Raw genomic sequence first — 27,887 nt, forward strand, 5'->3', positions numbered from 1 at the left:
ATAAGGAACCAACCTGATTGCCCATCAGCTGGTGAAAGGATAAAGAAAATGGGACATAAATTGTATATATAATACTGTTCTCTAGTGCTGTTTGAATAAATTCTATTATTCTGTAGGGTTATTTGAATAAGTAAGTGAAAAAGCAGTGAAAAAGCATTGAATAGGTATACAAATGACACATTGGGGAGATGAAATTCAAAACCACAATGAGGTATCCTCTCATCCCAACTGGAAGAGCTATTATCAAGAAATATTAAGTGAAATAAGTCAGGTACAGAAGGACAAACATTATGCATTTTCTTTAATATGTGGAAGATGGAAAACAGCCATCCTGCCATAGAATAGTGATTATGGGGGGTTAGGAAGGGCGAGTGGGAGGTCAAGAGAAGTTGGGTAAGAGGCACTAAGGCATGATTCAGGAAGGGTAAGTAGTTCTAATGTTCCATAGCCCAGTGTGGGCCTAGAAGTCACAATAGAGATATGTTGCAGGACACATTGCAGGTAGATGTAGGACTTGAAGAGAGGTGCTTGAAGTCTGCAAATCGACAGAGGTGGTCAGGAGACAGAATGCTAATTGCCCTGGCTTGCTCAGTATTACTGAAATCTCTGCTATACTCACAAATATGCATAATGACCACATGATAACTTAGAAAAGGATACACAGAGAGCCCACATATCTGCAAGAGGGCTCTTGAATGGAGAGTGGTTATAATTCTCAATCTAAATACTTTTCTCCTTGGCCTATACATGTGAGATGCTGAGTTGGCAGGGTCCGTGGAGAGTATGCACTCCAGATTCTTCCCGCACACAGAGCTGAGTTCCTTAGCACTCAGGAACTTAGTGATTGAATTAAGTGATTGCCAACTTAACCAAAGAGTCTACCTCCCACTCCCAAGGCACCCGGGGCTGACTGTGCTGTGTCATCTTCCCACCATCCTGTGAAGCAAGGGAGGACAGCAGCCTTCAGAAAGACAGCACCGTCTTCCGGGCTTTTGAGCAACAGATCCTTCCTTTGTGTTTGGAAGAAAGGAGCGATGACTGCATGGCTGTTACAAGTCAGTGACAATGTGCGCTAACAGAGTTCATGGCTGAGGCAGAACGTGTAGAAAAGCTGATGGCTCAAGTTCTTCAATTTCCTACTATGATGCACGTCCCAGAGTCCATCCCTTCTATCAGCATAAGAATCATCCGTTCGATTTTATAAATAAATACTAATGTACTTAAACAGGGCTCTTTTATTTCTCTTCCCATCTTATTTGTGTACCTTTTCTACAGTTTTATAAATAAACAACCACGTGCTTGAAAAGAGCAGTTTTATTTTTCTATCTTATTTGTATACTTATTCGATAGCTTCTCACTTATTTATTCAAATAACACTAGAGAATAGAAAAATCATCCAGCACTTTCCACTTTCTGGAGGAATACATACTAGCTGTGCACTGTGTGTCAGGAACGAACTGTGTGAAGGAATCATTGAGCCTACGCCTTAGAGAAAGGGCGTGGGAGGGTGGGGAGGGAACACAGCAGGCACAGGAATCTAAAAGAACACAGGAGTCAGGGAGTCCTGAGACATGGAGGGGATGCGCTGGCAGGAGTTGACTGTGGAAGGTTTGCGACCCTGTGGACTGTGTACACTCAAGTGAGTTTGAGCCCCCTGTCCTGTGAGCACCTGAGTGTGTCCACCACGGAAGTGTCTTAGGTAATGCCAGCGCTATGGTGAGATTGGAGTCTAGATGCTTTGTATCACTCATCATTGGGATCTGAGGGCAGGGGATGGTTCTGTCAAAACTTGGAGGGAGATAGGGACCTACAGGAAAATTACTGAAGCTACCAATGTTTTTCATTAAGAAGAATTTCCTGATGAATTCTTTAAGCTAGACAGCCACTAACAGCTCAGATTTAACTCAGTGAAACAAGTAACCTTTAAGGGAACTATTAACAGGAAAAGCACAGGTCCCTACACTGGGACCTTCCTTCATTCCAATTCCAGTTGAAGTCACACTGTGTTAAATACCTGCAAGCAGCAGATCAAAGATAGAATAACATAAAATTTATATGATGGAGTACTTCTGTCATACAGAAGTTTACATTTGAGTCATATGTAGGAAAATGGATGTACTTTGAGACCATAATGTTAAGTGAAATAACTCAGACACACAAGCTTAAATATCACATAGTTTCTCTTATATCAGATCCCAAAGTATAAATGAATTAAAGAGTAAAATAAAAGACATGTAATAGGAAACAGGGAGAAATATTTTTCTCAAAGGAGAAGGAGACCAAGAGATGAAGGGAGTGGGTAGGGAGAGGGGCTTAAAAAGAATTAAGGTGTGCCACATACATGTGCCAAGTCCTCTGCCAGTGTCATCATTATGTACTTCACATATGTGATAATAAAAATAAAAACTAAGATAAAACATAAATGAACTATACCTAACATGAAGAGGAAAACAATATTTCAATATATATACAGTAAAATATATAGTATGATAAATATTTGCAACACAAAGATACTTCTTTGTTAATAAGAAATATTGCTAAGAAACATAGTTTGATAAATTTCAAAAGTTTTAATGAATACAGTCCTAATATTTTGACTAATAAATGCAATTTCTTTTAGCATTTTGACCTAATTTTGTTTTAAATTTTATGTAGTGGCCCTACATAAAGTTAGCTTTTTTGTTGCCCCCAAACACTTTAGTAAATAGGATGAAGGTCTCAAAGGTTTTAATTATCTCAGCTGAAAAGAAATTATTAGTATTTCTAACACTAGTACTCGAGTTCTAGTTATCTCCCCATTGGGCTTTTTTTGGTCACTTCAATCTCTCTTATATTCTCTATTTTAAGTGAAGCTCTGGTAATTGTGCCTATGTAACTACATACTGGGATTCAGTATTTATTAAAAATAAGATGCAATGATTTAGGACACAGTTATAAAATTAAGCTGGCTCAGGTACAGTGTCCTGAACCCTGTGGGTGCCTTTCTCAGTCTCATTTCTTTTCTCAGATTCACAGAATGGCCATTTCACTATATGCCCAGTAGCTCTGAAATGAGAATAGAAAGTACCTTATTATACTGAAAAATACAACCTACAGATTTCTCGTTATTAATTATTTCCTCAATTCACATAATATTCACATTGCCATATACCAAATAGAATTTAAATGATTATAAGAATGAGCTTATTAGTAATTTTAGGGTCACTGAAATCCTATTTGCTTTTAAAATTCCTGGAGATTTCAAGATGATTTTTATGGTATATCATTTCAGCTAAGTAAGGAGGATGCTGAAAAAATTCAAATCTGCTAGTGTATGTTCATACAAATACATAGAAACTATGGCAAATACAATTACAGTGTATTTGGAGTTTTTAATAAAGATGTTCAGTAGACCATTTGGAAAACACCTGATTTTCCCAATTTAGTGACAGAGCTACACAGGAAAGAAACAGTGAACACATTATACTGAGACAGAAGAGCACTGCTTTTTTTTTTTTTTTTTTTTTTTTTTAACATCTTTTCACATAACCTATGCTAGGGCAAAGCTAAATGCTGGAAGGAAGTCCATAAGGAGAAGTGCCCTGCAGTGTGGGTGCCCGTGAGGTCCAGCTAGCCCACAACAAAAAGGGACACTCTGTGTCTTCCTCATTCTAGTTGGGTCTGTCGATGAGCCCACAGGTAAGTTTTGTGGCCTCAGAGGGTTGAGGTGAGCCCGGGTGGCATCTGAGCAGGTATAGGCTGCCCTTCCTGGGATGACGATGGGATGATGGGATGTCAGCCACACTGGGGGACAGCCACCTCAGAGCACTTGCTCTGATCCCTCCCACACCCGAGTCCTCTGGCCACAGCAACAAGAACCCTGGACCTGTCTCCAAGTACAGCAATTAAACCAGCACCTCAGCATCTGCTTCCGCCAAGGTTGGGAACGTGTGTGTTGGAATAACCCTCTCCCTTGGGACTAAGACCTCCAGCTGACAAGGGCTCCTTGCTCCTGGGCTCTGACTGCCCCATACACTTCCCTTCCCCGAGGCAGGTGGAGCACAAATCTCAAGTGCAGCCCAGCCTCTCTCACCCCTCATCTCTGACACCCTGGGCAAAAACAGAACAGAGCATTTTCTCAGTACCTAAAACCTGCAAAAAGTTTGTACTTGCTTCAAGTTCCAGAACACATCATGACTTGCATTTTATTGCACTCTGAAAAAATGTCTAGGAGTCATAAATTACATTTAATGTTCAGTATATACAAAGCTTTCCTCCAACAGAAAAACCAATGCAAAGTGCACTTGGGGCTCATTCTCCACTGTCTGAATACTGATAAAGCTGTGTTATCATCTTTGTCCATCTTCTGTATGAACAGAATTGTTAAGCAGAAGACAAGGTAGACTTGTCAGAAGACAATGAAACGATCCACATTTCAAGCTATTACTTTTGTACTTGCTTTGCAATTACAATGTAGACATTTTTGTCAAATGTTCTCAGACTCCAGTTTGACAAATGGCATTTCACTCTCTGTGCCTCCCTGACATTTTTACCTTCTCCTGTGTTCTAAAATATGTCCCTCATAAAGGAGAACTCTAACAGAAAAACGTGTCACGCTAAGTAAGAAAGTCTCCACTTCTAAACTAGTTGCAACACATAAACCACCACACTCTCATCGACAGCTTTGTTACAAATTTTCTAGGTTATTTTATGCTAAATTTGAAGATCACATTGTTCCACTCAACTATGTCTTTCTTTACTTCTTCCATCTTCCCCTCTCCCTTCCAGCAAGGCAAGTAAGCAAAATTATAATTCTAATTATCAAGCCTTAGCAGAAAAGAACTTCATTTATTTCACTCTGAAAACTTGATGGAAGAAAGGCTAAATTTCCATATTAAGCAAGTTTCCTCTTACAAGGGAGTCAAGTAATAAAAAATAAAATATAGAAGTTAAGCTAATGGCTTAAGCTTCTGCACAACATAATTGTTCCATTCCAAAGTCTGTGCAGAATGGATTCCTTTTCTTTTCTTTCTGTTTTCTTTTTTGTGATAATGGGGATCAAACCCAGGGGCACATTGCCACTGAGGTATGTCCCTATCACTTTTTATTTTTAATTTTGAGACATGGTCTTGCTAAGTTGCTAAGTTGCCCAGGTCTTGCTAAATTGCTAAGTGGCCTGGAACTTATGATCCTCCTGCCTCCACCTCCAGGGTAGCCAGAGTTACAATGTGTAGCATCTCACCTGAACCTCTCTTCATGTTCTCTGTGACAATTTTAGAACAAGCCCACCACAATAGCCATTTTGTGACAGGCATGCTCTCTCCCGCTGCCATTATCTGGAATGACAGAACCTGGGGAAGTCATTAGCCAGCATCTCTGCACCAACGTGGGCTTCACCCATTCCTCCTGGTTAGTAGTTCATTATTATTCCATGCACATTCCAAATTCACACCAAAGCAAGAATCCCCTTCACTTGCATGAGCTCGCCATGGAAGATTCACATACCCAACAGAAATCTCTTCCTGGGTCTGCTGCTTTAGCTGGACCTTCTGCCACTGTGGTCGGTGAGCAGTATTTCATCTCTGTAGTGGCAGTCAGAATTCCATCACAGTAGACACGGACGATGACTGACCCAGCAGGAAAATCTTACGAAACACAAACAGGAGTTAGGAGTTCAGTATGTAATGCACATATCATATCTTTTAGAAAATATGAAAGAAGTTTTAAGAATTCATAATGATTTTACTAACTTCTACCATTTACAATGTCTTTTTCTTATTCTAGACATTTAGAAATCACAAAAATAGACTGTATAATTTTAGATTTCCTTGTTTCTTAAAAGTAAAACCACATGTTGAAGTTGTAGGAAGAGCAAAGCACTAAATCTTTTCTCCTATTAGTAGCATCCTTTACTTTTCTGTAATCTATAATCATATTTAAATAAAGCTTTAGAATTTAGAAAAGTGTAGCCATTCTTTAAAAGCTAGGACTTTATCTATCTTATAAAGAAAATTCTAATTAATTACAGGTACACTTCTCAAAATTGCTTTTGTAGGTAGGAGGAAAGCTGGTTGCAATTCCCGAGGGTGCAGTCCCTTGATGAGGGCGAAAGCCTTGGGAGAGAAGTGTGTATGTCCTGATGCTGTTGTAGGCCCCTTGTGTAGACCGCACACCCATAGAAAGCTCTGCATAAACAAATTCTCCAAGTGACTGATAGCGGCCTTGTGAATTCTGCTCTCAGAGTTAAAGTTACGCAAAAATGTGGGGCTTGCTATGAAACAATAACAACATTCAGTCATTTCAATGGAAAATCATGTTTTAGTGTAACAGAAATAAACAAAGGTTATCTCTTCAGCTCTTTAAATTTGTAGGATAAACCTTAAATATCCCATTCTGTGATGGAGATACTTTCCAAATTCTTGAAAACTGTCACTGATATAGCTGAGGTTTGAAATATATCATTAATTATAAAACCAGTGACCTTGAACAGACTTGAATATTTAAAATTTCTTAAAGGTTAAGCACTCATTTTACTTTATCTCATGAAGAAGTCCTTGGACCTCTTATGATTTTATTAAGGACATTTTAAAAGCAACAAAAGCAGTGTCAAGTTTAATTAGATGATGGAGCTAACGTTCTCATCTCCAATTTTCTTACCCGATACATCACTTACAAAGAAGATGTATGTAGCAGCCCCGTCTTCCCAAAGAAGTGTTCCAAAATGTGCAATAGATATTGTGAATTGGAAAGAAATTGTTCAAAAGAAAAGAGAAATTGTGATGGGGAAAATGGGAAAGGAAGGAAGGGAAGGGAAAGGAAATATATATATATATTTATTATATATATATTATATATATTATATATATTATATATATATTATATATAAGAAAAGACAGTTATACAGCTAGTTTCTCTGAGTTCATTGAAAGGAAAGGTTTGAGCTAATACTGTTTGGACAATATTCCATGCCATCTTCTACTCTGAGTAACTACTATGAAGACAACAATTCACAATGTATTAATTACTCTTACTCTCCTACTAGCCTGTTTTGAAACTGTGTTTTATTGTTATTTTTATTTTTTTCTGTTTAAAGTAAAATTTTAAAAAAGAAGTGTTCATCTGATAGGGAATATCAGAGAAGCCCACTGAAAGCTGAAAGCATAAATTATAAAGCACAAGCTATAGCAGTGTTAGTGTGGAGAAGAGAGGTCTAGACTCACTCCAGCCAAAGAAAACAGATTTCTGTAGACTGCATAAATATGATGTTCTTCCATTTAAATTCCCATTTTATCATAGCAAGTTGTAAAATTATTTTGATAGAAGAGTTTGAATTTGGTTTTTGGGAAAAGATTAGTTAGCAGTTTATCATGAGGTGGTTACCTAAAGGGATTAAGTCAATGAATCTTTTTTTTTTTTTCTTGTCTTTTGAGACAAAGTCTCACTGCATGGTTCAGGGTGGCCTTGAACTCTCTATGTAGCCCAGGTTGGCCTCAAACTCAGAGATCCTCCTGCTTCAGCCTCCTGAGTGCTCTGATTACAGACATGTGACACCATTCCCAGCAGGAATGAATCTTGAGAGACACACATTGAGAAGGACTGCTTGCTTCCTTTCTGATATTGTACACTTAAAACATTCTAACTTCTTTCCAATCTAACATGATTTAATTCTGATACATAGACTCAAAACTTTACCAGTGGTTCTACAGATAATGACATTGCTTTTGGAGTAATCATTCAGAAAGACGCTCTTTGAAGTGTCATATTTGTTGTATTTTCATATCTGCTGAGTGGCAGAAGTTAACCAAGATCTAATTACTGTTCCTACCTCTGTGTAACAGAGACTTGCTCATGGAATCATTTGCTTGGAACCCCTCCTTCGTGATGTAAATTGAATTGTCATCTTTGTGAATACATGCTCATGAACTACTAGGCACAATATTGCTTTAACATGGGCTGGCTATGGTGACTACATTTTGCAGCCTTTCAATACAAATATAAACCAGCTAATTTAAAGAGGCAAATAGAATACGGCAAAAGTAAGTTCTGTGGTTCACCATCAGACTGAGGTAGGCAATAACAGGTAATACTGGAATGTGCACTGTACAGGTCAAGACCAGCAAAACCAAGCCAGGACGTGAGTCAGTGGTGAAGAAGAGAAGGTGCAGAGTGGAAGGGAGTCCTGGAGTAAGTTGATATACAATCCTCCAGATACTACGGAGACACAATGATAAAGGAGTCCCACTAAATTTCAAATCTCAAACTCCAGGCCATTCCAAAGAATTTGTCCTTTTATAACTTTTTTAGTAGTCCATATGTGCAGTACATGAAGCTTATATTCCTTGCACAAACACATGTACAGATGTACATGTACATAACACACCTCAATTCCTCTTCTCATCTCCTTCCTTTCCTACCCCTGCCCCTCCATCTCTTGGTCCCCTTTGGATTTGAGAAAGATCTATCTCCTTGCTGCCTGTTATCTTTTATTTTACTCTCTATTTATTATAACTTGGATTTCTCATATAAGAGAACCCATGTAATATTTAAGCTTGTGTGTATGAAGGTGCATCCATTTTCCTCCAAGTGACTCAAATTTCTCCTTTTTTATGGGTAAAGTTTTTATTTAAGAAATTATTATTGTCACAATTTTTCATGTCCAGGCTAACCATGGTGAAGAAATCAGGGTGCTTTGCTCTGTCATTTATGTTATTAGTGCAGTAAATCATGGCACCCAGAAGCTTTTGTCAACTTTCCTGTTTGCCACCATTTAACTGGTCTGCCCTTCTACTGAAGTGATTTATGGAAAACAGAATCCAAAGATAGTTATGAACAGTAAGAATATTTCAATAATTCCATAAAAATAGGTATCTCTCCAATCTGGTTAATTTAAGCTCTCTTTTGCTTGTGTATTCCTGTTTCCTGGGAAGGTTTGGCCTTTCATGAAGCAAGTTTAGCCTTTTCTCACACGACAAACATTAAGGGAATGGAGTTGTGAGATCAGATATCAAGGTGGCTGTGTATTGATTAGAGAACTATGAATAAACACAGGTGGTTTCAGAACCTTGGTCATACCTAAAAATTCATTTCAATTTAAAATGTGTCAAAATTGTTTTCTTAAATTATGATACCTAGACATCATAAATTGGTCATAAAAATCTATTTATCAATTTTTTTTCCTGAAGGAAGTTGGGTATGACATTTGCCAAGAAGTATTTTTTATGTTCTTTTAAAAAGTGTGTATTATCTAGATCAGAGTTTCTTAATTAATGAAGAGATTCTATTTTTGTGGCTACATTATGCACTCCTTTCAGCTCTTAATGAGCTGTCCTCTTACTATGTTAAATTTGTTTGGTTGTGCTACAGGTAACAAAGGAATACCTTCTTCCCTCTGCGTTGAAATTAGTTGATATTTCTGGCTGAGAGCCTCCTTATATGTTTTTATAGGTTAAGATATAAGCTGGAGCCACAGTAACTTCCAATTGCTTTAGCACAAAGTCCTAGTGAAGGCGAGTTTACGTGTATGACTAGTGCGATCATTAATTGTGGTGTGTGAACTGGGCTTGCGTAAGAACCATTAGTGGATCAGTAATGCTCTGGGTGTGTCTGTGGGATGGTCAAGTAGGCCTCAAACTGAGCAGGGGAAGCCCTGGACTGGGTTATAGGTGGCACCAACCAATAGGCTTGCATCCAGGATGGAATGCAAATGGGAAAGAAGAAAGAGTTCATCCATGTGTGAAGAGGTCCGGTCTTGGTCTTCTTGAGTGGTGTACCCTTTCCTGCCATTGCCTTTACACATTAGTCTCTAGGCCTTCAGTTCCCAAAGCCTTTCAATGCAGTCTCTCACCTCCTTCTCCTAATCACCTCCACTGAGTGGTCAGAGCAGCTGGAACTAATGAGCAACAGTGCCTGGAGAGGCCCTGAAGTCCCTTCTCCCTGTGTCACTCATTCTAGGGGTCTTCCCCCACTCCCACGGAGGGAGTGCTGCACAGAAAGGCCTTCTGCAGTCTAAAGTCATGGGATCAGGCTTCTGTCCAGTCACTGTCTTACATGCTGTCCATTCTTCATTGAGCCTAAGAATAAAAATTATTTTCTCTGTGTCTTTGGGTCTTTATTTGAAGAGTCCTGTGCCATGAAAACTTTGATTAAATAGGTCTGCTTGCTTCTTTTCCTCTGTTAATCTGTGCTTTGCTGTAGGGGTATCAGGTGTGGCTCTTATGACAGTGAGAAGAGATGATGACTTCCCCCCGTATATACTGCAACCTCACTTCTCTTACAGATTCAAGAAACATAGTAAAGTTTTAGTTTATTCAAATTTTTCTTCTGAGAATGGGAGTGACAACTTCTAAGCTCTTTGCCTGATGAGGCTGAAATCATTAGTACTGCTTGTAAAACTTTTGCTTTCATTATATAGCTGTGTGTGACTGGGTTATGACTTATAATGCATTTCTTACTGTGTAGGGTTTAAAACATTTCAAACACCAGTGCCATAAGACAAAGTGACGTTCTAATGCCATTTCTACTAGGGCATTTTCCATCCATATTCTCACATGGGTTCCTGTAACCATCTCTTATATTGTTGTATAGGAACCAAGATTTTGGAAGGAAATGTCTCATTAACTTACACAACACAATTGGAAGAATGACTTGTAGAAGTTGAATTAGTATAGCTAGCAAACTGTGGTTTATTGATTTTTTAACTAAAAGTTTTTATTTAACCACATAGACAATATTGTATCTCAGTATGTCTTGGGAGACATGTAGTATTAATTTCCTGCTTTTCTGCTAAACAATTTGACTTTTGACACTCTTGATTTTTATTTTCCTTTTATTTTAAAAATTTAAATAAGTATAGTATTTATACTTATTTATCCAGAACAGCATTGTAATTTGATGCATGTATATAATATGCTCTGATGGAATTAGGGTAGCCAGCATTTCTATGAAGAGCATGCTATCATTTTTATGAGACATTCTTCTCATCTAGGTATTTTGAAGTGTACAGTTCACCACTGTAGGGCACAGCTACCCTGTCATGCTGAGGAACACAAGAATTGCTCTTCCTGGTTTAGCTGCGCCTTGTACCCATTCTCCAGCCTTTGTTCCCTGCTGTCTCCCTTCCTAGCCTCTAGACCTCTCTACCCCACACTCTCCTTCTATGTAGCTGACTTCTTTAGCTTCTACAAATGAGTAAGAACATGTGGCTTTCATCTCTGTTCCTGGCTGACTAGCATAGTGCATCTTTCTTAGTGCCACTCATTTGGCTTCAAATGATAAGATTTCAAGCTTTTATAGCTGCATATTATTCCATTGTATATGAGTGCAGCATTAGTCACATGCAAGCCCATGCATGTATGAACACATTTTCTCTTTCTTCATTCATCCTCTGATAAGCACCACTGCAAGCATCCTCTGATAAGCATCCTCTGCATATAGCTTGGCCACTGTGAGCGGTACTGCAGTAGGCACAGGTGCAGAGCCTCCTGGACACAATGACTGCTTCTTTTGGACATATACATAGTGGTACTGCTGCATCATATGATCATCCTGAGCTGACCCTCTAGTATTAGGACATGAAAGCTAAGATTCTTTTCCAGCTCCATACAGTTGTCTCATTCTGGGAGTGAACCTGCCGCCATCACCCTGATGTGGAAAAGGTTTGGATACTATCAGATTTTCAGCCCACTTGGATGTCAGGCCGCCCAAAGCCTGACTGGTGTGGTATGCAGCCTGCACGGTCCCTGGTGTGGATTCCGTCTCATCTATGTATTGAATCTTTTCTGTGGGTTTGAGACAGGAGGACAAGCTGCCCTCCCAGTATGGCCAAGTTGCAAATAAACTTGTCTTTCCTGTTTCTCATTTTTCTTTACTGTGGATGACTGGTAGAAATTGAATCTGGTAGGGCTTAGATTCAAGCTTCTGTGGGGCCCAGTTACAATTCTACTGTTGATGTGAGCAGCCTAGAATGTTTCCCATCACAGTTGCCCTGAGTTGCCTTCCTGACAGTTGTGTAGAAGAGTGCCCCTGCTACATCCTCACCAGCATTCGTTATTTTTGTCCTTTTGCTAGTAGCCATCCTGACTAGGGTGAGATGACTTCTGACTGTGGTTTTGACTACATTTCCAGATGATTAGTCATGCTGAGCATTTTTTCATACAATTGCTGGTCATATCTTTTAAGAAATGTGTGTTCAGAGAATTTTCCCATGTTAGTAGGATTATTTTTGTTGTTTCTGTGTCGTCTGGGTTCTTTCTCCCATTCTGCAGGCTGTCTCTGCACTCCAGTGATTCTTTTCCTTGCTATGCAGAAGCTTCTTACTTTGATATCATGCTATTGGTCTAGTTGTGCTTCTGGTTCTTATCCAAAAACTCTTCATCTGCCCTGATGTCCTCAAATATTTCCCCTCTGATTTCTTCTAGCAGTTTCCTGGTTTCAGCAACATTGACACACTTTGTTCTATACAGTACTCTTACCCATTCTGTAGCTGGAGCATAAATGTTTAAATAATATGAATAATTTTTCCTGACATCTTGCTACCTGGGAAATATTTAAGTATTTCTTAATTTGCAATACTGACTTTTAGCCAGCAGTTTATTCTAACTAGGTTTAATTTGAACTCTGACACTAATTAGTTAGAAATTTTTAATCTATGAAATTATCTATGGATGTGACATAAGTCAGGAGTTTGTGACAAGAAAAAAGGGAGAAAAAAGAGGCAGAATTCTCTCCCATCTCACCTCCGACCATAGTCTCGGGACAGAGTCTTTTGTTCTTGTAACTCAACTCTAGTCTAACCTGTGCAAGGAGAGGCACAGAGCAGGGGGCACTTTGCATAACACAGACACACGTCGAGGAATGTCCTCTAAGTAGATTGTGTAATACTTACATTATAAGGGGGGGCATCAGGATATGTGTTTGATATTCTTCAATTTTAAATATTTTTACTACATTTCTAGGTTCATAATAACACTGAGCATCTTTTCATTTCACGATATTTTGTGGGGCTTACATTTAGGAAATTTTATAAGGTAATTTTATTATCTGATTATAAAAGAATATCATAAAACAAGCAGTCTTGCAGTTACATTAAAACATTCAGAAGCTGATAGATTATATTTTGATTTTAATACAATTATTGTGGTAAGTGTGGTTATTCCATTTGGAGTTTTACATCTAATATAATTTGTCATGTCATGACCAGGACTGGGTCATCAGGCGATCCCTTTAGAATGTAATGATTATGTATTCCTAGACCTGTGCTGTGTTATGCAAAATGCCAGCCCCTTTGGGCTACAAGAAGGAAAGACTATTCTCAGACTTTAGAATACTTCATGCACCGGGGATATAGCTCAGCGGCATAAGCACGGGCCTAGGAACACAAGGTCCTGAGTTTGATTGGCAGTACCAAAATAAAAAAAATTAAAAAAATAAAAAGACTATAGAACACTTCAGACCCTGCCTTTATAAATGAAGTAAAGGAATGATGGCAAGATTATCCACAGAGATGGTACATGTACCACGATTAGATAATGGTGAAGAAGAAATACCATTTCTAAAACAACCAAAAATACATTTCAAGGCTTGGGCAGGGGGAGAAAATAGAAAGCTTATTAATAAAATCTGAGGGGCTGGGGATTTAGCTCAGCAGCAAAGCGCCTGCCTGGCAAGCGCAAGGTCGTGAGTTCAGTTCCCGGTACCGGAGAAAAATTTAAAAAAAAAAAAAAAAATCTGAAAATCTTCTAATCCTAAAGCTGTAGTGAAGGAAATAATTTTACTTCCATATTTAAAAGATGATATATATTAAAGTGCTTTCTGTGGACATGTTTAAAAATATATGATGTTACAGGCTGTCATTTCACTACATGTTATACAACCTGATTTCTCATAATTTACACATTTTTACTCTTGCAAATCCAGATTAATAATAACAACGGTGGGTGTGTGAAAGCTAAACACAGGATGCACCTGCAGGACAGGGTTAGTTTCTAGGGAAGTGAAACCATTTATCATAAATGTAATGAAAGGAACTGAGGATGATGTTTTATATTTATTAAAGCATAGAGTTCTTACCTAGGGCTTTCATACACCAGACGTTCTTACCCCAAAGGGCCAGCCGTGTTCGAATGCACTTAGCATGTGATATAAACTCAGCCTCCACAGTTTCACCAACTACTTCATCTTTCAGGAAAATGAATATCTCACCAGGATTCTATAAGGTGAAGATGCAACCCAATTAAGCACTTGAAACAGTTCGCCTTAACCAAAGAACTCACTACATTTATGAGTGATAAAGGTCATGCACTATCACTGAATGTCTTTTACCCTGCTATATTTTCAGTCGTATTCAGAAATGAAACATGTCAGTGTGAGTGGAAATTTATCAATCTGGTGTTTATTGAGTGCTTCCGCTCAACACCATATTGGGCAGTGAAGAGTGGTGAGAATGGAGCAGGCTTTTCCTCTTGCCTCTCCCTGCTCACGGCCCTGTCTCAGGTAGCAGTGTCCGCTCCTGGACGAGCAGAGGCCTAGAAGACAACTGGCCTTCCCCCACAGCTGCCTAGAATTTGGATTTCTTATCTATCACAAGATGCCCTTCAAGTATAATGACATTTTTAAACGTCCCTATTTTTTAATGTAGTAGAAGTGCTCTGGTTACTTTTTATTTTTTAGGAATATCTCTGAAGGTTTTTGAAATGACCAAACTTTACAAATCTACAGGTTAAAGATTTAACTAAGTTGGAAAAGCTAAATTTATAAACATAGGTAAATGTGTTTTTGAAGAATTCTTTTTGGAAAGACACTACAAATGAGTACAGTGGACTTAAAAGACAGAGGAAACATTTCTTGGGTGTCTGTACTACACTAGGAATTATAGTAAGCACTTTCCACGCAAAGATTTTTCCTTCTATCTGAACTGAAACACACATACACCTCAAGAGAGACACGGACAAGATGATTACATTTTTCTTTTAGCGACAGAGCAGTGATCATTTTTAATTACATCCTGAAGCTAATCAGAACCACTCACTTCCAGATCCATGCTACCCTTTACATCATGCTAGCCCTTCAAAAAAACAAAATATTCTCTTTTTCCATTATCTGAGATATCACTTTCAAAGACTTTCCTCAAAGTCTTACTAAATTTCAGCCTTATACCTAATAAACAGGAAATCCATTTATAACCACTCATAAAGTGGTATTTATCGAAAGTCAGAATGCTCTTACTTAAATGTTATCTCCCTAAGCATAACTCACAAACCAATAAAACTTGCATCTTAATGCTTTGTACCAAAGAGTTTCTACAAATAGGACCAAATAATTCCAGCTGATCCATAAATATGCTTTGGCCATTTTTTGCAAGAGTCATGCTCCCAAATATTTGTCCATAGGACATTTTTGACCCCTCCCATTAAATTGCAGTACAGAAAATATCCTATCTTCAAAGAACCACCTGGATCCCATCATTCTCGCCCTCCACAGGCAGTGTGCAGAGGTGGGGAGCCTGCCCTTCCTGTGGGTCTACAGTACCTTTGGCTCCTCTTGTCTGTCACCCAACCTTGAATTTTAATCCCTCTGACTTTGGCTCACTCCTCAAGAGCCTCTGCTTCATGGTTCCTCCCAGATCTTTCCATGCGTGAGCCACTCCAGGCTTGACTTTGACTTTGTTCTTTCCTAAAGTGGCCAGCGCAGATGTCCTTTGTGAATGTTTTACTCCCGTTGCCAACTCATTCTTATTCATGAGATCTCATGCAGCTACTTCACATGCACCGGGTTCCCTCCTTAATAGAGGGCAGGATGCCACCTTTCAACCATTTCCAGAGAAAAATTCTAAACAAGAGACAAGCATCCTGATCTCCCCAAATGAGGCACATACCTCTTCATCTGTACCCAGGGCCGGCTTCCTAGGCTGCGACCTGTGCCCTCACACAGGGTCCCCTGTTCTTGGCTTAATGCTCACCCGTCACTGCCTTGAAATGCTTAATAATTTGAACAAACGACCTTGAGTTTTCATTCTGCACTGCAAATTAGCTAGCTGGCCTGTTTGTGCATGGTGTTGCTCTACTATGTAGCTGCTTTTCCCATTCTCTTCCCAGACTTTGGCTGTATATGGAGGCCCAACTCAGGTTTCATTGGCTCCATCACACTCTGCTGGAACCTCAGTGTTCAAGGAGTTTGGAATTCTGAGGAGATTCTAGAGCAATTCACATCCACACCCCTCAGTCCAGCCCTGCTTGGTCATGCCCTCTACTCTTTCTAGTTCCTCACATCTGTTGTCTTGGGTTCCCAGCTAGATTTTATGCATCATGAGGGAGTTTTGTTTTCTGACTTCATGTGGCAGCTTGTAAAAGTTGTGCACCTAAGAGATCTTCTGCATCTATATATCTTAAATGTGACATTTTCACAGGGACCATGAACCGTTCATTTGACCACTGCACCCCTTCATTAGCAGCTGCCTCAAAAGGAACCCTTGTCCATGATCCTGTGGACCGTGGTCCTGTGTCAATGGTCCTGTGGATGAATTAGACTCATTTGGGCCATGAGGCCTGAGTTTTGTCAGTCATGAGGCTGCTGCCTGACTCTCAGTCTTTAGATGCCTCTATGTGGCCCTTATTTGGGCCTGAGACATCAGAGACTGAGTTATGGTAATGATCACTACACAACTCTAATGCTTTCTTGCATTGGTCACAAGTCTTGAGGCCTAAAGAATAGAGCTGAAAGCTGGTGCACAATGGAGCAGGTCAGCAGTAAGGTCTATGGCATCTTCAGCTTAAATAATTCAGGAAGCAGAGGTGGAAGGAGACTTTGAGCCCAGTAACCTCAGGAACTTGTCATGGGCTTTGCCCAGTGACCAGTATCTCCTTGTACACATCAATCCTGGCCTTGAAGCCAGGGGCATATGGGTCTCTGGTTGTCATTAGTCTTGGCCAGGACAGCAGAGGAGTAATTTGTAACAAGGGGCCCTAATTTGGCTGCTAATTCTCACTTTCAGAGTTTCCTGGAAAGCTCTGAAGACTCTATGTCCAGGATGTAACAAGGCCATTTATTTCTGCATCTCTGAAGGTAAGAATTTTTTATTTCAAAAATTCTCCTTGAGATCTATAATGGTCCCTAGTACTTGGCGAACCAATTGGCTTGTCAAAGGAAAAAGATGTTTTGACTTCTCTACATCTCATGTGCAGAAGGGCAGCACTTTGGAGAATGGACATTTTAGGCCTTGGTGGGTACAATCACCTTTTACTCTATCAAGCTTTTAAAATTAAATCACTAGATTAGGCTATGGTCACAAAGAAATGGTTTGCGATTTGGGATCAGGAGGTAAGTGGACAGTGCTGGTAACAGTTCCTGTTTACTGTTTTAAATTGAATTTGGGCCACTGATAAGAGGTAATCTTTGAGATTCTGGGGGTTTAAGAGGCGCGTCCTTGCTTGATGTCTGGGGGTCTCTCCATTTGCCGTAGTTGGTGGTCAGCCTTGCAGGTTTGGAGATTCAGGATCCTTTCAGACACACAGGTGTGTGAGTGAGCAGGTCACAAAATTCAGACCTTCATTAGGGGATTTGCTGTGTTCTAGGATTCAGACAGGAGACTATTGAATGAAATCAATACAGATCCAATGCAAATAAAGTGTTACAGTTTGTGTCTAGATGTCCCTGCAAAGCCTGATGCAGTCATGGGCAGGCTTCTAGAGTTTTTGATTGATTCATGGTCCAATGCTTGGATTATGGGTATGAGTGCTACCTGCACCCTGGGACAGCTAGCTTGCATACAATATATGGGAGGGAAAAAGGTTTTCTTTCTGCTCTTGCTGTTTTTGCTGTTTTTCACCATCACTGACTGTTGCCCTCTGTCAGGTGCCACTCTGCCTTGGAGCCAGCTGAGTACAGACTGAAGCCTCCACAAACTATGAGCTAAATAAATCTTTCCTTCCCTAATTCTGGGCATCAGGTATTTTGTCTCAGCAATGAGAGAAGTAACCAAGACATAAAGCCACTTAAGTGGTCTTCAGGGCTGCTCTATAACTTTAAGAACTGAATTTGTTTAAGAAATCAATGTGTGAACTGGTTTTAAAGATATTTCAGTCTCATCCTCAGGACAACAGGGTAGCTGCAGTGGGAGAATAAAAATAAGAAAGGGCTGCAGGTTGATTGTACTGAAGGAAAGGAGAGATTGGGGGGCAGAAACACTGAGACTCAGTGGGAAGTTTCTTCCAAAAGGAAGGGGAGCGGGAATGTTAGAGGGGTAAGACAGGGGAGGCACCAGGGACAAACTCTGGTACTTCAGGGGGGGCTCCTATGGGGAGCACACTTGAAAGAACCCTCTTAAAGTTTTGGGTAAAATTTCTAAAGGGAATAGAACTGAGTCAGGCATGGAAGTGTGCATCTGGTATCCTGGCACTGTGGCAGGTTGAGGCAAGAGGGTCCCAAATTTCAGCCCAACTTGGGTAACTTACTGACTCAAAAAGTAAAAAAGGCTGATAATGTTGCTCAGTGTGAAGGCCATGGGTTTGATTCTCAGTACAACCACAACAATAATAATTACAAAAAAGTAAAAAGGAGTGACTGGACGTACCCCTTCAAGATTAGGTGGTTCTACTATAGGACAGCTGGGTAGCTTGCAGAGAAGCCATGGAGAAAGACACTGAACTCCTGACAGCTGTGTGCAGCATGTCTGAGGGTGACCTGATGTGGTACCATTCCTGTGCTCTGGGGCAGCATAGTGCCTCAGGTTCACAGTGAGCATTGGCCTGGCCATGGCCCCTGTCCTGGGCATCACAGATGTTGTTTCCAATTCCAGGCTTCTATCCACCAGATTCAGTAACATCTCCCAGTTTCAACAACTGCAGGTGCCTGTGAAGTCATCCAACTCTCCTTCGTAGAAGAGACCCCTCCAACACCCCAAATACACACACATGCACCCGGAGTTGAGAACCTCGAAGATCAAGGAACTGCACACGTATAGAATCATGACTGAAGGAGAGGAGAAGCCACCAAGGCTGGGGCAGTAAGTCAGGGTGAGGTATCATTACCATGGAAGAGCGCCTCCTGCAGGGACCCTCCCTGGGGAGTCAGGAGCGCAAGGAGTGTTGTGAACAATAGACACACAGACTGGGACTCACACATTTCATTGCCAAATCTATTACCCTTTGAGCCAAAACCAAGAAGGAAATGCTAGAAAAGTTAACATCCTGGCCAAGATACACAACAAACATTTAAAAATATAAAATACCCAAAGTGCGCCAATCCTACAGAAAGTATAAAAAGAGACTAAAGAAAGAGGCAGACTGAATCCTAAAACTCACCTCCGTTTTTCTCAAGGATAGAGAGTGACTTAAAGAAACAGAACTCTGTAGCAGATCTTGGTGGGTGCATAGAAAACAAGTTGAAGAGAAAAATACATTTTTTTCTATAGTTTTTAAAAGTGGAAACAGATTTTCAATGCTGAAGAGATTGAAAATATGTGGAAAAGAAGAACACAAGGAAAAGAAACAAGACAGAGAGCCTGACATCCCCAGCTCTGGCCCCGGGGCAGCAGGAACATCATCCACCACCTGGTTAGTAATGGACCAAGGCAGATTTCCTGGAACACACTGGAGGGAGGTCTGCAGACCTATAGTTCCACACCTGAGGCAGCACTGGGACCTCATCTAGCCCCACACCCAAAAAATGGAGACTACAGCCCATGAAGAACTCATGCTAGAGACAGAACTACCAGAGGAATGAACGGGCTGTGAAGATGCCAGTGGGATGGAGGCCCATCTCAGATCAGCCCAGGCCACAGGCAGAAATAGCTGTGCACATTTCTGGATCACTTAGGATGGCAGGAAAGCTTTACCTGTCCCTTCCCAGGGGCAGAGCCTCTGTTCACTCAGAACTGGAAGACTCCTCAGAAGTGAGCTGAAGATCAAACTGTGCTTTGGGACAATCAGCCGACAATGAACATTACTGGTGCAGACTTGAAACAGGATTTTTCACTCAGCTGGGTAACAAATGGTCTTTTCTGTGGTGCCTGGCAACCATCATAAGGACTTAGATTGCACTGAGATCTACATACAAACAATAAAAGATTGTGCAGGGATAACTGCTCTTGGTCTAAAGGATTAGTTTATTTTGAATTCTTAGGGAATGGGGCTGGTATTGAAACAATCTTACAGGCCGTTCTAACTCTTAGAATATTTTAGACAGTAAGGTACCCAAGAGGGATGTGATATTGAAATAATTTAACCTCAGGTGATCTGAAAAAATTTCATCCATGTCAATAAAAAAAGGTCCATGGTTCGACTATTGAAAGAACCTCTAGCCTAACTGGCCATCTGTACAGCACAACCTCTCCTAGAGGAAGTGAAACTTGATTTTGGAATTTGATTTCTTTGCAATTTTAACAACAGAGTGGGTTTTACGTTGCTCAAATTTAAATGCTGCAGATATTTCTAAAGCATCTATCGAGACTAACTGCATAACTCTCGTGAGCTATTTTTAGCTTCAGAGGTTTTCTTCAGGGTGGGAGTTTCTTTGATTCACCTATTTGGGAGCAGCTCACAAGTGTGTTTTTATTATATTTCTTCCTATATTCAGTAGGAGCTCTCAGCTTGGGTTGTGTAGCTCAGCTCCCTCTGTAAGTTTCTGGGTCTCTTAAATGTCTTGTGATTTTCTTTGCCTGATCATTTGTCAGTGCTCACAAACCTGCAAGTGCAAGTTTGCCTTCTTCTGGAATGGATGCACAGTAGCTTAGAACAGAGCTTCTGTTCAGGCTTATGTGTTAGGGGAAAGGAGAGAACCAAATCTACCAAGCTCTGAAGCGCACCGGGCTTCCTCCACCTCAGAATCAGGAGACCAGAGTCATCAGTGAGCCCCGGCTTTCAGGGAACACGGATTAGCAGGCTGCTGCCAGAAGGACCCTTAAGCATCCCTGCATCTATGGCTTTTTCTGCTCAAGGCCACCATAGACATCGAGGCCGCAACTTTTGGTTGTCAGATCACCTTGTGAGAGAGCCAAGCTAAGCTCTACTCAGGGCTCATTTTGGTGGCTCATTCTCAGAGAGATTTAGCAGGAAGCTCTGTCGGGAGTATATTTTCATCTAGTCATCTTCTTAAAATCCTTCCCCAATGTTATATGATTATTCCCCAAGGGACCAGCTCTTACAGTGCTTATGATATCTCCATTTAATAATATTAGTTAGTTGATTTACTTAGTTTTCCCATTGCTGAGACAAAATACCTAGTCCCCAAAGTGAAAAGAGGAAAGGTTTATTTCACTTCACTCTTTGTAGAGGTTTCAGTCCATAGTTGGCTGGCTCCAAGGCAGTTATCATGGCAGAGGGGCATCACAGAAGTGAAACAGTGCACGGCAGGGTAGGCAGATGGCAGTGAGTGGCAAGCCTGCCTTCTTTCTATCCCTTTCTAGTCCATGTAGGCTGCAAGCCTATTGATTGGTGCCGGCCATGTGCAGGGTGGGGCTTCCCATTATCCACACTGAGAATTATGCTAATTCTAATCAGTGGACTAATTTAGTGCCACCTACCTTAATCCCAGTATCACACAGTCTAGATCCAGGCAGCTCTGAAAAGCACCATCTATGAGCACATGAGGTTTTGAAGGGGACATCTACATACAAGCCACAGCATCAGCCTTTAAAATATATTTATAATAAAAAAGCTGATTGAACTAAAAATAAAAATTTGTAAATTCTATTCAAGGATATATTTCCCTTTAGGAAAATAAAACACTTCACATGTTTAATATGAATCTGATTGTCTTTTAAATATCTTCATCTGTATAGATAGCAATTGTATATCTGTTTGCAAAATGTCAAGCAATATTTGACAAGATTAATCTTTTGCATATTCTTTAATATCCAATCAGTCAACGGATATTTATGAAACGCCATCTAATTGCCAGGTACTGTACTAGGTTACAAAAAGTACACCAAGATGCTACATATTTTATAGCTTATAGTCTGGTGAAATGCAGTGTTTATTAAATAAATGACAGGGCCATTTATATAACAGGACAGAAGTCAGCATTACCAACCTCACAAGGAACTTCAGCAGGAAGCACCATGGCCAGGGGAGCAGCACTTCCGGAGGTTCCTGGTGAGGTTTCAGTTTCGTCTCTCTCTCTCATTTCCCCAGGATTGTTCACTCCTTGGTCTGCTGGAACGCTGACTTCAAGGTAGTCTTCAGAATCTAGAAGATATTTGGTGAATACAGATTACAATAAATTATTTCCTCCACTATTATAAAGACTAATTGCTGACAAAGAGGTTTTATAAATAGATGACCGGACAGACTTTAGGATAGCTGTAATAATTAAACATGTTAATAGTTACGATGCTGTTTTTTAATTTCACTAACATTATAACTTTTATGACTAAACTACATCAACTATTATATGTTCATCTATTATTAAGTATTTTAAAATAATTCCAGGCCTGGGGATTTAGCTCAGCGGCAAAGCGCCTGCCTGGCAAGCGCAAGGTCGTGAGTTCGGTTCCCGGTACCAGAGAAAAACCAAAAAATAAAATAAAATAAAATAAAATAAAATAAAATAATTCCAATCACCATTTATATTTTCTCTTTAAAATTTTTTTATTAGTACATGTTTGTCATACATAATGATCATATTCATCAAGAAGAAATTGTGCCTGTACACAATGTATCTCAATTCTTTTTTCCCATTCCCCTCCCCTTTCTTCAACTCCTCTTCCCCTCTCCATTTATGAAAGATTTGTTTCCATCTTTCCCTTCCATTCTCTTTTGTTAATCCCCTTTCCCTTCTTTCCCCTCCTTCTTCTCCCTGCCTTGTTCCTCTTCCACTTGAACAAGTTCTTCCTACTTCCCAATATCTATTGTCCACTTTGCTCCTTATTTACCAGCATCAAACCACAGTGACTTGTACACACCCATGTTTGTAGCAGCACAGTTTAAAAGCTTTTGGAAAAAGCCCAGATGCCATCAACAGATGAATGGACAAAGAAAATGTGGTATTTATATACAATGGAGCACTACTCTGCTGTCTCCAAAAGGATGAACTGCGGACATTTTTACGTAAATGAGTGCATGTCAAAATCATAATTTTTAGTGAAATAAATCAGACTCACTTGTTTAAATATCATATTGTTTCTCTTGTGTGAGAAACTCAAAGGGTAAATAAGGAGCAAAATGGGGGATAGATATTGGGAAGTAGAAAGAACTTGTATATTTTCTCTTAATATTGAAATAATAAATCTGCAGCATATTAGGCCACTTCTTTTCTATGGTAGCCATAAAGAAAAATTATCGTACATTTTAGCTTCTTTTTTGTTAGTATGTGTTTGTGACATATACTAGCTGCATTCACCTCAGGGAGTTGGCACATGGACGAATCTCCTCTTGGTCATTCTCACTTCCCTCCAGTCCCCTCCCTCTCACCTCCCCACCCCAGATCCCCTTTCTAAGTCAGAAATATTTGCCTAAGAATTATGATTACATTTTGCAGATACTTCTAAGTTTTATGAGAATAACTATGGAACAAACTAGTATCTCTATGAAACACTAGTTTAACAGCAAAAGCATTAGTTTAATATTAGTGAAATACTAGTGTTTATCAAAATGTTAATGTGTCCTATAAAAATATTTGTTCTCTATCAAATAATTTGGATGTCTTTATACTGTTATAACCAAGAGTGGTACAATATACTAGTGTGAATTTCAAAGAGTAGAGCATCTTGCTGCGGTTTTGTTTAACATTTAATAACTTAACACTTCCTATCAAGTATTAAACATTATTCACTAGTGAAAAAACATGCAGTTAGTGATGGTGACAGATGATGTTTTATTACTCAATGTATCAAAGTGCAAAATACTTTGGTAGGGCTGGGAACCATGGTGGTTGAAATCAAGTCACAAAGAGAAGGTGGCACCTATAAACTCTTTGGCCCACCCAAAAGTATCACCCAAACTCCCAAAGAGGGGACTTGTACAGACTGCAGAGGGAAGGCAGTCCCAGAGCCAGAGGCTGGTGGGCAAGAAGGCAGCCTCGGCTCCCTGAACCAGCCTGACACTGCACCCACACTGCCACAGAGCAACAGAAGACATGATCACTGTCACCATGATGAGTGTAGACAGAGACAAATTCTGCAAGACCACAGTGCCACCCAAAACACTAGAAAGACCGACACCCCAAAGTCTGGCCAGTGTAGACAGCTAGCTGCTCCTTCACCAACCTCAGCCTTAGTTGTCTTGCAGAGGGCATGTAGCTATTCTTCCCATTTTCCTGGATATTGCTGACTTAGGAGCTGGAAGCAGTATGTCTTTGAAAGTTGCTCAGTCCCAAGCAAACCAAAACAGCTGAGGCTTCTAGGTAGAGTCATTAAAATCCCATCCTACACAAAATCATAAAATAGCCCTCCTTCCAGACAGCAAGGGAAATATAGAGAATTCATGTTTTCTTGAATGCTCCCTCAACTCATGTGACACCAGCCTAAGTCTTATCGTCTTTCTAGTACTCCTGTACTCAGACACCCTATGGCTCTCCTGATGTGCCTTCTATGTACTGCAGCAAGCAGAAAACCCAGGTGGGTCAAGTGCAGGTCTGTTCCTGGCAGCCATTGGCTGAAGGGCACTGAAAGAATAAGGGGAAGAAGAGCCCAGACAGTGCAGCCAGAGAGAGTTGGAATGTGGGTCTCCTTGTGCCCAGATGAGGGATGGCGCTAATCTCAATGGGCCAGGGCACCAGAGAAGCAGAATGAGGGCAGGGCTGGCGGGTGCACGATGCCGTGGGCTCTGATCCCAGCACCAGGAAAACAAAACAACACAGACAAAGTGACTACAGAGGGCAACAGGAGATGCTTGCTCGCAAGGGCTGCTTACAGGCCAGCAGCTTCTTAGGAGAGGCCTGCTGGGGGTGGCGGTTTTTGTTTTGTGCTTTTTGTTTGTTGTTGCTTTGTTTTGTTTCTGTCTCATGAAAGTTTCAGAGTTAAAGCACAAAACACCTAGGATTCCCAGATTTCTCTCAGTGTTTGTAAAGAGATGAGAATCAGCCTTTATTTCTCTATGAACTTAAAGCTATTTGATAAGCAGTCTCTGTCTCTGTCTCTCTGTCTCTCCTACACACAAACAAAAGTGAGAGACTACATAATACCAATTCAACCATTTTTTGAACTGATAAAGAGCAGGAAAACTGGTTTTATTTAATATACTTTAAGCAAAGAGGGGTAAGTAATTCTCCCATGGCAATAGCTAAGATTTTCTGCTAATTCTTTTGTAATAGTAGGTTAGGAAGAGCTACTTTTTATTTACTCTGGGGACATAATTATGAATGCTTGGAAAGGCTTATTTCTATGAAAGTGCACAGAAGCAGTATTTGTAATCCAGAAAATTGGAAGCAATCTAAGCAATAATGGAAGAGATGAAAATATGCAATATGATAAAAGATTTTGATAATAATAATTCTACCACAGAATATTTAACAAGTTTATGATACAACAGAAAGATAATCAAGTTAGAAAATTTCAGTTTAGTACGTTCCTATTTCAATAAAATGATCATGTATGTACAGAACTATGTGGAAGTAATTCAAGATATGCTCTTGAATGAGAATAGATTAGTCATGTGTATACCCAAAATACCAAGAGTGGTTTTTTCTAGTTGATGGATTATGCATACTTTTATTATATATGTATATAAAATATTAATAATATGTAATCATATAGTATGTATGATATATATCCTTATTTTTCCAGGAAGACACTGTATTTTACAGAGTATACTATGTATACTTACTTCAAGTAGAAGAATGAATTGATCAAGCATTGAGATTAAACGCATGTATCTATTCCCCTCTACAACACATAAATAAAATAATAGAAAATTTTTAAACTGATGACTTTATTTGAGCATTAGAAATTGATAAATAGTATAATCCCATCATAAAAACCTTTGAGGAATTCTTCAAAATCAAAGTTAATCTGGATTAAAGATACAAGACCAGAGCAAATGGAGCCCAAATCATGATTAGAAAGCATAATTTCAAATGTAAGATAGTTTTCTAAAACTAGTTTATTTCCAAAACTGAAGAGACTCCAAACTCAAAATCCAAAGAGCAGAGGGGTCCTGAGACAAAGGTCATGGTCATAAACTGACATCTCATCTGCAACAACGGATGTGACTGGGGCTTTCCCAGCTGTCCCTAATACTACAAAAGAGGAGATGTGTCTTTGCACGTCACTGCGGCAAAATACCTGTAACTGGAATGAACAGAATTCATTTTGGCTCAGAGGCTGAGGGCTCAGTCCTGGTCACTTTGTCCTGTTGCCTTAGGCCTGAGGTGGGGCAGAGGATCATGGCAGGGAGTGCATGGTGGAGGAGGCTGCTTACCTCATGGCACTCAGGAAGCAAAAGCAGAGAGGAAGTGGTGGGGCTCCCACTACGTCCTTCAAGAGCACACTCCAGTGGTTGCTCACAAGGCCCTCCCTCCTTCCAACAGCACCACAGGTTGGCAACCAAGCCTGCAGCCTCCGCAGTTGTTCCATCATATTGCTCAGAGTTGGGTACTGGTTAGCATGATGTAGTAGGTGAAGAACAACACAAAAGGTGAAGTGTGGGACTTGATGGATTTGGGATGGGTGCTGAGGGGGCACTCAAATAGAATCTACCTATACAAGCTCACTTCCTGTTATAGTTCAAATGTAAATTTCCCCCAAAAGTCTGTGTGTCCACAGGTGTGGCTTCTGGAAAGTAGTTGGATGATGGGAGCACCAGGCTCATCTGTGCACCCATCCACTGATGAGTTCATGGCTGTTGTGATGTTAGGAGGTGGATTTAGGTGGGGATGGGGATGTGATCTCACAGAAAGTGTTCTTCTCCCCAGCTTCTACCATCTCTCTCTCCTTTCTGGCTGCCTCAGGTTGAGCAACTTACAATCACCACACCCTTCCACTATGTTACTTCTTCCTTGGAGCAGGTGAACGATGCATAGAGTGAATCCTTTGAAACTGTGAGCCAAAATAAACCTCCCCTCCTTTAAGATGCAGATGTCAAATTCTGTCTTAGAGACAGGAATGTGACTAAGACAGTAAGCCCAACACACATGCTACTCAGTGTCCAGTGAAAGGTTGGAGATGGGGGGCTGGGGATTTAGCTCAGCGGCAAAGCGCCTGCCTGGCAAGCGCAAGGTCGTGAGTTCGGTTCCCGGTACTGGAGAAAAACAAACAAACAAAAAAAAAGGTTGGAGATGGGAGACTCTGTTCTCCTCAGCTCTAGGCTGTCCAACTCTGCCTCTTGCTTTTGTCTGCACTACAAATACTGCTCTTTTGTGTGCATGCTATGACCCAAGACAGTCAGGAACAAACCACACTGCCACAAATCAGTCCCTGTGACAGTGACCTAAGCAATCCCAAAGGGTAATATCTGAAATAAAGGCAAAGCTTTTCTTCTAAATTGAACATACTATTAAGAAAAATATTACCTAAGGGCAAGATAGATTTGTGCCATTTTTCTTTTTTTATTTTAAAGAGTAGTAAAAGAAAAAAAAAGAACAATAGTAACATGCCAACATCACAAATATAAACAAAACAAAGTAACATTAAAAGTGATACAGGATTTCAAAATAAAATGATAGGAATTAACAGTGGTTGTTATATTACATATTGTTATCTTCAACTATGTTGCTCAGATTACCAGATGTAAGAATGGAAGATTGTTCAAACTATTAAAGAGAATTAAAAAATTATTAGATAAAACATTAGAGATAATACAGAATTTCATTAGACAAGATGGTAGGAATTCATCAATGGTTATTCCATTGCATACTGTTGTCTTCAGATCAGTTGCTCAGATTACCGATATAAGCACGCAACATTGGTCAGAATATAAAAGATTTTAAACATTAATTGTTCCTTTCAATATACCATCAGACATCAGCAGTACAGTCATCCC

General features: G+C 40.0%; 1 protein-coding gene across 2 annotated transcripts in view; it reads right to left on the reverse strand.

Moving 5' to 3' along the window:
* Positions 1 to 27,887, reverse strand: part of Bank1 (B-cell scaffold protein with ankyrin repeats 1) — a 243,578-nt gene that overhangs the window by 160,457 nt on the left and 55,234 nt on the right. For both annotated transcript variants that reach the window (XM_013505420.1, XM_013505421.1), the window contains exons 4-6: positions 22,003 to 22,157; positions 14,047 to 14,185; positions 5,485 to 5,624 (exon numbers count right to left, since the gene is read on the reverse strand). In XM_013505420.1, the coding sequence (XP_013360874.1) occupies positions 5,485 to 5,624; positions 14,047 to 14,185; positions 22,003 to 22,157 (434 nt within the window). The remainder of the gene's footprint in view (positions 1 to 5,484; positions 5,625 to 14,046; positions 14,186 to 22,002; positions 22,158 to 27,887) is intronic.

The sequence above is a fragment of the Chinchilla lanigera genome, unplaced genomic scaffold (assembly GCF_000276665.1).
Source record: "Chinchilla lanigera isolate Chin_1 unplaced genomic scaffold, ChiLan1.0 scaffold00095, whole genome shotgun sequence".
Taxonomy (NCBI): Eukaryota; Metazoa; Chordata; class Mammalia; order Rodentia; family Chinchillidae; genus Chinchilla; species Chinchilla lanigera.